At 51.4% G+C, this 11,062-nt stretch overlaps 1 protein-coding gene across 1 annotated transcript; it reads right to left on the bottom strand.

Moving 5' to 3' along the window:
* Positions 1 to 8,498: 8,498 nt before the first annotated feature.
* Positions 8,499 to 10,924, bottom strand: LOC119270279 (histone-lysine N-methyltransferase family member SUVH9-like). Its single transcript, XM_037552272.1, has 2 exons — positions 9,306 to 10,924; positions 8,499 to 8,685 (listed from the first exon to the last, which is right to left on the bottom strand). Exon 1 carries the CDS (start codon positions 10,922 to 10,924, stop codon positions 9,329 to 9,331), a length of 1,596 nt encoding a protein of 531 aa, XP_037408169.1. The 3' UTR covers positions 8,499 to 8,685; positions 9,306 to 9,328.
* Between the last annotated feature and the right edge of the window lie 138 nt (positions 10,925 to 11,062).

The raw sequence follows: 11,062 nt of genomic DNA, 5'->3' as shown, positions 1-11,062 counted from the left end.
GTAAGATCTAGCGATGATAGGCATTGCCGGAGGCATGAACAGCAGTGAAAGACCAAATCCAGCTATGGCTGTTGGAGAGGGCCCGTTTCTATGGCAGAGCCAGGCCGCGGCGTGGGGCTCCTCTTCCGACCATGCCAGATAGCTCCGGGTCATCCATGGCGACGACCTGCACGGGCATGGACATGGGAGGGTGAGTCAAACCAGAGGGAGAGAGAGAAAAGGAAAACCGAGGGAGAGAGGAAGGTGATGTAGGGAGCAGCGGAGCTAGTCACCGGTGGCGAGGTGCTCCGGTGTGGTGGCGCGGGGCGGCGGCCTCCTAGACGTCGGTGGAAGACCAGCGAGCTCCTAGACGCCGGTGGCGCGAGGCGGCGGCCTCTTTCGGCGCCATGGAGGAGGATGGGTGCATGGGCAAGAGGTCCATGTGAGAGCGTATGGAAAGTGAGAGGAGAGAGTGGTGGAAGAGAGGAGGGATTTGGGGGAGGAGATGGGGATTCGGACGAGGATATGGAGACTTCACCTACCTCGTACTTAGTAGTAGCGAGGGGTATAAAACCGCGCTACTACTATCAACTTAGTAGTAGCGCGGGTTTATACCCCTCGCTACTACTATGGCATGTGTCGGGGGGCACGGTAGAGACAGCTTAGTAGTAGCGAGGGTTAAAAACCCACGCTACTACTATCAACTTAGTAGTAGCAGTAGCGCTTCTTTTTGTGCCGTGTTGCTGCTAAGATTCTATATATAAGGTTTTCCCTAGTAGTGATAGTTATGACGATATCGAGGCATGATCATGAATATAGGCATCACGCCCGTGTCAAGTAGACCGAAACGATTCTGCATCTACTACTATTACTCCACACATCGACCGCTATCCAGCATGCATCTAGAGTATTAAGTTCATAAGAACAGAGTAATGCATTAGGCAAGATGACATGATGTAGAGGGATAAACTCAAGCAATATGATATAAACCCCATCTTTTTATCCTCGATGGCAACAATACAATACGTGTCGGTTCTCCTTTTGTCACTGGGATCGAGCACCGCAAGATTGAACCCGAAGCTAAGCACTTCTCCCATTGCAAGAAAGATCAATCTAGTAGGCCAAACCAAACTGATAATTCTAAGAGACTTGCAAAGATATCAAATCATGCATATAAGAATTCAGACAAGAATCAAATATTGTTCATAGATAAACTTGATCATAAACCCACATTTCATCGGATCTTGGCAAACACACCGCAAAAAGTATTACATCGAATAGATCTCCAAGAATATCGAGGAGAACTTTGTATTGAGAACCAAAGAGAGAGAAGAAGCCATCTAGCTAATAACTATAAACCCGAAGGTCTGTGGTAAACTACTCACACATCATCAAAGAGGCTATGGTGTTGATGTAGAAGCCCTTCGTGATCGAATCCCCCTCCGGCAGGTCACCGAAAAAGGTCCCTAGATGGGATCTCATGGGTACAGAAGGCTGTGGCGGTGGAAAAGTGGTTTCGTGGCTCCCCTGGATGTTTTCAGGGTATAAGAGTATATATAGGTGAAAGAAGTAGGTCGGTGGAGCTACAAGGGGCCCACGAGGGTGGGGGCATGCCTACCCCCTGGGTGCGCCTTCCTACCTCGTGCCCGCCTCGTTGCGCCTTGACCTCCACTTGAAGTCTCCTAGATTGCGTTTGTTCCAAAAAGATCCTCACGAAGGTTTCATTCCGTTTAATATTCCTTTTCTGCGAAACACTGAAATAGGCAAAAAAACAGCAATTTGCACTAGGCCTTCGGTTAATAGGTTAGTCCCAAAAATAATATAAAGTGCATATTAAAGCCCATTAAACATCCAAAACATATAATATAATAGCGTTGAACAATCAAAAATTATAGATACGTTGGAGACGTATCACCGACAGCCAGCAGGCGGCCCCGTACCCCCTCAAAGTTTGCACCCATTTACTACGACAAGACAGGGCGTGGCTACAGTATTACCTGCCACCCTCGAATCCAGGACGAACGTGGCCACAGTGCGGGTGTACCAAGCGGACACCCCTCGCCCGACGCAGCACTATTGCCACGCGGTCCATGACGCGACCTACGTCAGCAGGAGCCATGCTCCCACGACGGGCGGTTGGTACGGCCCGCAGGCGGCGGGCCCTACCTGCCTGTGAGCAGCTAGAAGACGGCGCATCCCAAGCATGCAGCCTTGAGGGCAGGCCGACCTCCAGCAGTCGGCCCTCCCTCCCCTTGGAATTTGCACACCATTAATCTGATGAGACGGAGCGTGGCTACAGTGAGCGCCCGCCAGGCGGCGGGATTGTAGCCATGCGCCCCCCGACGAGGCCTCTGTCACCAAGGGCGGGGCTACAGTAGAAAGCAGTCAGCATGGCCCGCAGGCGGCGGGCCCTACCTGTCGGCGAGTTCACGGCAGCCGACAGGACCTACCAAGCGGCGGGCCCCAGCAGCCGGCAAAGAAGCCGGGGCCCGGGGACACTGACGGCCGGGTCCTATACCCGGTCGGATTACCATTGTACCCTTGGGGGTAGGCCTATATAAGCCCCCAGGTTCACCCATGCAAAGGGTTCAAAACCCTAGCCACCATACACACATAGAGAGAGGAGATAGAGCTAGCCTTGCACTTCTTCCTCCTCTAACCGAACAGCTCAAGGAGCAACCTTGTAGCTACCTTATTGACAAAATTCATCATGCGGAGACCCCGCAGAGCAGGACTAGGGGTGTTATTTCCATGGAGAGCCCCGAACCTGGGTAAGACTCGTAGGCGTTCAAGATCTCGCTCACTCCCGCTTCCAGGGCCCGACGACGTACTCCTGTCCCCATCCATGATAAGCCACCCCCTGGCATATGTCGCTAGATATCCCCGACAAAACTACTTGGGCAACTACACACTCCAGGGAAAATAAAACACTTCGGGTGGAAGGTGCTCAGGGGCTGTACTACCATGCCTTGGAGTCTTAGTTGGTAGACACACTCCAGTCCTTCCACAGTGTCCAGTTTGCAAGACAGGGATTGATGACATTCAACATGTTCTTTTCTGCTGTCCTCGGGCGCGCGGTTTGGGCCGAGCTTGGGTTAAAAACTGCTATAGATGAGGCAGTAGCGCAAGGCAGATCGGGATCAGTTACTTTAGAAATCCTGCCGAAAAATCGCTCATCCATTGGTGACATCCCACAGCTGAACTAATCTTGATTGCTATGTGGTTCATATGGTGGACTGTGCTAGTTTATATCCTCACGAACTGGCCAACTAATCCACCCAATGCTGGTACAGAGGAACCCCCCCCCCCTGCCATATCTGACAGCGGCCTAGCAAGCCTCTTATGAGGCCATGGTGCTATAGCAACAACAGGCGAACGCTGCATGGGGACAGGATTCAGGCTAATGGTTGGATGCCATGGCTTGAAGTCCCACCTCAGTATGTTGGAGAAAGCTGGCGTGAAATCACTGGGTATACTGGTCCGTCGATGATGGATGGTGTGACTCCGGAAGATAACGTACAAGATGATGGTCTGGCATCTTTGAATGATCATGTAGCACAGGTGGAAATGGCTGTAGAGGACATTGTGCTTGGATCAAATAATAGCAACTTCAGTTTTATCAGAGGGGCAGCGAAAGATATGAATATCAGAGTTTTGCCGTTCAAAAATCTGCTTGCTTTCTTCAGAGCCTTTACCTATAAAGCTATGCCACCAATGATCATGAATGGAGGGCACCAGGAGGAGGATACATACATGTTCTCTAAACAGCTCTAGTACATATTTGTGGCACACATGCTGAAGAAATTTTACAACACAATTGTTGGTGAGAGCCCAATCCTTGGAGCAAAATGGAAAAATGGAGCTGAGACATGGCCTTTGCACCAATTGTGATCTCGATCGTGGGAGGATAGGGCATCCAGGGCCAATCTGCTAGTATGCTGGACCGGGGGATGATTCAGAGAGCTTCGCTGTCGTAGTACAGGAAGATAACAATAAGATGCGGGTTGCCCACAAAGAGAAGAAGATAATTGTGCCAGAATATGATCCCAACACTCTCCGTAGAAGCTCGAGGATGAACAACTATGATGGATTTAAAGCCCCCTCCATGGCAGAAGGGAGAGTGTGCAAGAGCAAGGTGAAGCCTCGCCATGTACCAGCAGCGCCCAACCTAAACAACACCACATCTTCTGTTTGCACGGGAGTTCCACCACCAACCCCCATTCCCACTCTGCAGGCCATTGGTTCAGTGCGCCGCGGAATACCTGCTGAAGAACTCTCGCCAGCAAAGCTTCTTGCATCCAAGAAGGGGGAGTCTTCTACCTCCTCCTCTACCTAAAGGCGCATGCCGCTCAGGCAGCAGTGGAACGTTATGGTGTGGAAAGTGCGCGGAATAAATTCTGAAGAAAAAACTCTAGCTATAAAGAATGTGGTCGATGCCTGTGGATGTAATGTCGTATGTTTGCAGGAGACTAAGCGCGCCTCTTTTGATTTATCTTATATTAAAACTTTCTACCCCTGTCATTTCGATAAGTTTGAAGTTGTTCCCTCCAGTGGAGCGTCCGGTGGCTTCATTACTATTTGGAACAACTCAGCTTTTGATGGAACTATGTGTTTCTCTGAAAATTTTGTTCTTGGTATTTCCTTCACCTGCAAATTTCTGGACGATCATGGGTGCTGTGTAATGTTTATGGACCCTGTCGAGGAGAGGACAGAAGAATGTTCACTGATTGGTTGTATGATATGTCCATTCCTGACGAAGAGGATTGGCTTTTAGTGGGAGATTATAACTTCATTAGATCCACACAAAACCGCAATAAACCCGGGGGAAATATAAATGACATCCTTATGTTCAATGATATCATCCGAAGCCAAGAGTTGATCGAAATCCCATTGAAGGGGAGAACTTACACGTGCAGTAACATGCAAGAGGACCCTTTGTTAGAACAACTTGACTGGTGCTTTTCTTCCTGTCATTGGACGTAATCTTATCCTAACACTATGGTCACCTCCCTCGGTAAACCAGTGTCTGACCATTGCCCTTGTGTGGTTAACATTGAGACAAATATACCAAAGAGCAGAATCTTTCGGTTTGTAAACTACTGGATTAATCACCCGGGATTTCTTGATGTGGTTGAGTCCTCCTAGAATAAAACCTATCATGCTAATAATAGTGCCGCTCTGTTTTGCAAGAAATTGAAGTGTCTCTGTTATGATCTCAAAAAATGGAGCAAAGGGATCTCCCGCCTATCTGTCCTAATTCAAAACTGTAACGAGGCCCTTAGTGAGCTTGATGGGCTTGAGGACCAGCGACCCCTTTCGACACCTGAATCCAACTTTCGCATGATAGTGAAGGCCCATCTACTTAAGCTCATGAAGTTCCAAAATGAATACTGGAGGAAGCGATGCACGATCAGGTACATTAAGTTTGTCCAGGAAAATACCAAACTCTTCCATGCTCTCGCGACAGAAAGATATCGAAGAAATACCATTGCTTCTCTGAAGCTACCTGACGGCACAGTGGTTCAGGACCATAATTCCAAAGAGGCGGTGATGTTCAACACATACAAAGATAGGTGAATCGTCCCCGCCATCCATGAAACTTGACCTAGCTTCAATCAGTAGACGAGTTGCAAACCTGGACTCTCTGTCGGCTCCCTTCACACATCGAGAAATCGATGATGTTGTTCGCTCCATGCCAGTTGATCGTGCCCTGGGCCCGGATGGATTTAACGGTGCTTTTTTGAAAAGTTGCTGGCATATAATTAATAGGGATTTCTATAAAGTTTGTGATGACTTTTGGAAAGGTGGGCTTGATCTCACTAGCATCAACTCTGGATTTATCACCTTGATACCAAAGATTGGTTCGCCGGAGACAACGAATGACTTTCGCCCGATCACACTGCTTAATTGTTGTCTCAAAGTCATCACGAAAATCCTAGCCAACAGACTGCAAAACTTGATCCTCGACATAGTGCATAAAAACCAGTATGGGTTTCTCCATGGCAGAATGATCCAAGACTGTCTCGCCTAGGCATTTGAATACATCTATCAATGTCAAAGTCCGAAGCATCCTATTGTACTGCTCAAACTGGATTTTGCAAAGGCGTTCGACACAATTGAACACTCCTCTATGTTAGAAATCATGCGCCATATGGGCTTTGATGATAGGTGGCTGAACTGGATTAATACCATATTCGGATCTGGGACATCATCGGTGCTGCTCAACGGGGTGTCGAGGAGGCAATTTCGATGCCGTTGTGGTGTGAGACAAGGCGACCCCCTGTCCCCCCGATCTTCGTCTTGGCCGCTGACCTGCTACAGGCGGCTATCAATGACGCACACCGGAGTGGCTTGATTAACTTGTCGATACCGGCACGTGGTTCAGCAGACTACCCAGTGGTACAGTACGCAGACGACACGATCTTCCTGATGCCTGCCTGCCCGGACCAAGCAAGAACCATGAAGCAAATTTTGGTGGACTATGCTGATTCCGTCGGCCTCAAGATCAACTTTCAAAAGTCGGTCATAGTGCCGCTAAATGTTGATGGCGATGTGATGGCTCAACTAGCACAAATTTGGCAATGCTCGATTGGATCCATGCCGTTCACATACCTTGGCCTACCCATGGGCACCACCCGTCCTACGATGATGGACCTGATGCCAATTTTTTTTTAGAAAAGGAGGATTACCCCCAGCCTTTGCATCTGAGCGATGCATGCAGCCATTTTATTAATTATTCATAAAGATCTTATAAAGTAGTACATCAGATAGTCTGAAGCCACCATCTTAGCAACAACTGTCGCTACTCCTATCCACTTGATGAAGGGGTGCCGATGATCCGAGCCTAATACCAAACAGACATCGCACCAAGCCTAACATCTAAAGCCGGAGACTCCAACCAAGCCACATACTGGGTTTGGGGTACAAACCGGTCCAATGGTGGACAAGGTTGAACGCAAACTGTCCTCATCCCCGTGTCTTATGGATCAAGGAAGTAAACTGACGCTCCTAAACTCTCTCATCACGTCCCTCATGATCTATCCCATGTGCACCATCAAGCTCCCTCCAAAGCTAATTGAACACCTCGACAAACTCAGGAGGAGATGCTTATGGCGCAAAAGACTGAAACTGGAGAGACCAGTAATTCCCTTGCGGCATGGAACCTGGTGTGTCGGCCCAAAAAGCATGGAGGGCTCGGAGCTTTGGACATCGAAATCCAAAAGATGGCTCTGCTATTGAAATTTCTGCACTCCTACAACAAAAAAGATATCCCCTGGTGCAAACTCATATGGTCTACGTATTATGAGGAGGTGATTACGCACACAGCCGAGTCGTGTGGATCCTTCTGGTGGCGAGACGTCATGAGCCTCAGCGACGTTTATCGAGGGATAAGCCATGTGAATGTAGGTGACGGCACCGGTGCACTGTTCTGGAAAGATCTATGGCTGGATCACACCCTTGAAGTTTCCCATCCGAGAGCTTTTTCATTCACTAGAACTGAAGACGCGTCGATAGCAGAATTCTTGTCCATTGAGACTGTGAATGAAGGATTTTATACACCACTTACGACGCAGGCCCGACTGGAGATGCAGGTCACTACGGCCCCTGTGGTGCCCCGTGCTGAACCTGACACTTGGGTGTGTATATGGGGTGCGGCATACTCATCTAGGAATTCTATGCACACTACTTCAGAGATGTAGAGGCTGATGATGCATTTCGGTGGATCTGGAAATCTCGATGCACTATGAAAATCAAAGTCTTTGCGTGGCTCCTTGCAGGAGACAGGATAAACACACGAAACATGCTGCGTAGAAGACATTACAATGTTGGAGACGACATCAATTGTGCTTTATGTCGGGGAGGGGTGGAAGAAACAGTGGAGCATCTATTCTTTGAATGCCCCTTCAGTACACAATGTTGGTCCTCCATGGGTCTTACCTGGACGGTCGATTCCCACCGTCTCAAAGCCGTTCATTCAGGACAGAGATGCTGGACAAAGCCAATGTACATGGAGGTTTTCATAACTGGAGCGTGGAGTATATGGAAGGAACGTACCAACAAAATTTTCAGTGGGATACCGCACTCCACCGGCTCTTGGAGGGAAAGATTCAAGAAAGACTTCGCCCTCCTTATCCACCGAGTCAAACCTGCCCTCAAAGGGTTTGTGAGCACCTTTGTTGCTTCATTAAGCTAGATTTGTGTATATAGTTTGGGTCGACCTTGTTTCTGTAATACCCCTCCACATACTTATCCCTAGGAAGGGTGCTGGTCCCCCAAGTTGGTGTCCACCCCTGTCTTAGCCGGATAAATGTAAGGATGGAAACTCTGTAAACATTTTGATAAATTAACTAACGTCAGTAGGAGCCTCTCCTACTGTCTTCATCGTTCAAAAAAAATGAGAGATGATACAGGAGCTTGATCGCTCGGCTGTTTCAATCAAAGTTTTGGCAACAAGCTTTGTCAGAGCTGCAACACCAATCGGATGATACAGGAGTTCGAAAAGAGATTCATACATGGAAGAAACCAATCGGAGGTACTGTTAAGATTAATGTGGATGCATCGTTTTGTCAGGAAACACTCTCAGGATCCAGTGGAGCGGTGGCGAGAGACCACAAAGAAAATTTTATTTTGGCAGCAACTTGGGTTCTACCCCATGTTTGCAGTGCAGAATCAGCAGAATTGAGTGCTATTCGGAATGGCCTATACCTGGCATGGAGAATTGGATGCAATAAGGTATACATAGAATGAGATAGCATACTTGCGGTAGAGGCTATTACACGAGCAGATGATTATATGGGTCCTGATGTGGCAGTGATAGCTGAATATATCCATCTCGCTACAGATTTTGCCAATATTGACTACGGTTATTGTTGCAGAGAAGCTAATGTGGTTGCTGATAACTTAGCTAAACTATCTTTTGTTTCTAATTCGTCTGAACTCTGTGACTCTATTATCCCCGACTTTATTATTTCCCACATTGTAAACCACATGTCAACTGTTTGAGGAATAAAGTTTATAATGTTCAAAAAAGGAATACTTCCTATCTGCTGGCTTTGCTCGGACTGGATGTTGGAATTGACTGGAACTGTTCTAAAATAAGTGTTTGGAACTTAACTTGGACAGTTATTATTTTGAAGTCCTTAAGTCGGGACAAGTTGGATGTGAACAATTGACTGAGACTGAGAAAATTTACAGACACAGAGAAGGAAAGCAAAGCATACAGTTCAGCGAGAGGAGGATCGCTTTCATCCATGCTACAACTGACAACAATGACAGAACGATTCATGGCAAATGTAAATGTAAATGTAAATGGCAGAAGAACGCACATATAGGAAACGTTGCCGATCGATCACTGATCGACGCCGTAGTCGATGCTGAGCTCGCGCATGGGTGGGATGGTCTCCATGGCGAAGACCATCAGGTGGGGGCACGACTCGTCCTCGCCGCCGCGGACCACCAGCTGGACGAACGCGTTCGGTGCGCGGCTATGGCTGATGTAGGCCGCGAAGTTCCTCCTCTTGGACACGTCGATCACGTACCCCGGCGCCGGGCACTGCGCGAACCGGGGTGGTTCCTCGCCGTCGTCCGGAAGCACGGCCGCGGGGGCGTCCCCCCACTCCCTCCACCTCGGCGGGAACTTTCTCGGGTCGACGATGCCTCCCCACTCCTCCATTGACGCGCCGGTACTGGCATTGGTGTTCGCGTTGGCAATGCGGGGGTGATCCGCGGGGAGCACGTCTCCGGTGAACTCGCAGAGGAAGGCGCCCGGCTGGATCAGGTCCAGCGTCCTCACGCCCCACTCCGTCTCCTTGGACCGGAACACCTCCAGCCGGTGCTTCATCCCCCGCTGCGTCACGCGGTTGGGGCAGCTCCTGGGTGGGCACCCGCACCTCGCGCCGCACTCGTACACCACCGGCCGTCCCCTCACGAGCGTGCCGTCGGCACTGTACGCCGGGCCGCCCCCGCCGCTCCTCTTCACGCAGGCGCAGCCGGACGGCGCGCACTTGGACGACATCTCGCTGCACGCCGTCTTGGAGTAGATGCAGCACTTGTGGCCGCGCCTCACCGGTTTGGGCGGCGCCGGGAACTCGGAGCATGCGAGGTACTCGAACTCGAGGGGAGAGACGTCCTGGTCCACCGTGTTGCGGACGGGGACGGGCACAGCCTCCTTGCCCTTGGACATGTCCATCGTGAGGTAGCCGGGCGGCCGGATCTTGGCGACGAGCGCGTCGGTGAGGTCTCTGGCGGCGCGCCAGGTGTTGCTGCCGAGCGCGTCCTGGCCTGGCAGGCGGACGAGCTTGAACCGGCAGACCTCGCGGCCGGACTTGCCAGGGCCGTAGGTGGTGGATTGGACCTTGTAGAGGCCGTCGTAGACGTAGAGCTTGCCGCTGGGGCTGGCGTCGCAGTCGTGGCAGCGGATGACGCGCACCTCGACGTCGTAGTTGTAGCTGTAGGACAGGGCGAGATTGCCCCGCTGGAACTCCTGGTCGGAGAGGTGGTCACCGCCGTTGCGCGGACGGCCGCCGCTCCCGGTGTACATCAAGACGTCCCCGTTGTCGTGGTCATCGAGGTACCCGCCCGAGGACACGATGCTGGTGGCGACGGGGTGGCCCTCGCTGACCTGGCTGGCGGGCACGTATCCGATGCCGGCCTGGGTGTGGCAGTGCAGGCCGACGACGAGGAGCTCGGCGCGGTAGTTGAAGGCGTCGCCGACGAGGACGCCGGGGACGGGGCCCACGATGCGCACGTCGCGGTAGAGGCAGAGCTCCCCGTCGATCATGGCGCTGAGGGCCCGCATGTCGGCCCGGTTGCGGCCCGCGTGGTGGTGCTCGGTGTTGCGGTGGCAGCGGCCCCGGAGCGCCTCGAAGATGAGCCGCGCGCGGCGCACCATGTTGCGCACCTGCAGCATGTCCGCCTGCGACGCGGCGACTCTGGCGCGCACCATCTCCGCGCCCGGGCCCCCGCGCGGGCGCTTCCTAACCGAGCCCGAGGCGCCGGCGGCCGGGGACGAGGCGCGCGCTCTGGGCGGAGGAGGGGGCGGGGGCAGGGGATACGGCTCCCGCGGCGGAGGGGGCGGCGGGGG

This window comes from Triticum dicoccoides, chromosome 3A (assembly GCF_002162155.2).
Source record: "Triticum dicoccoides isolate Atlit2015 ecotype Zavitan chromosome 3A, WEW_v2.0, whole genome shotgun sequence".
Lineage (NCBI taxonomy): Eukaryota > Viridiplantae > Streptophyta > Magnoliopsida > Poales > Poaceae > Triticum > Triticum dicoccoides.
This window is presented reverse-complemented; position numbering and strand designations above follow the sequence as displayed.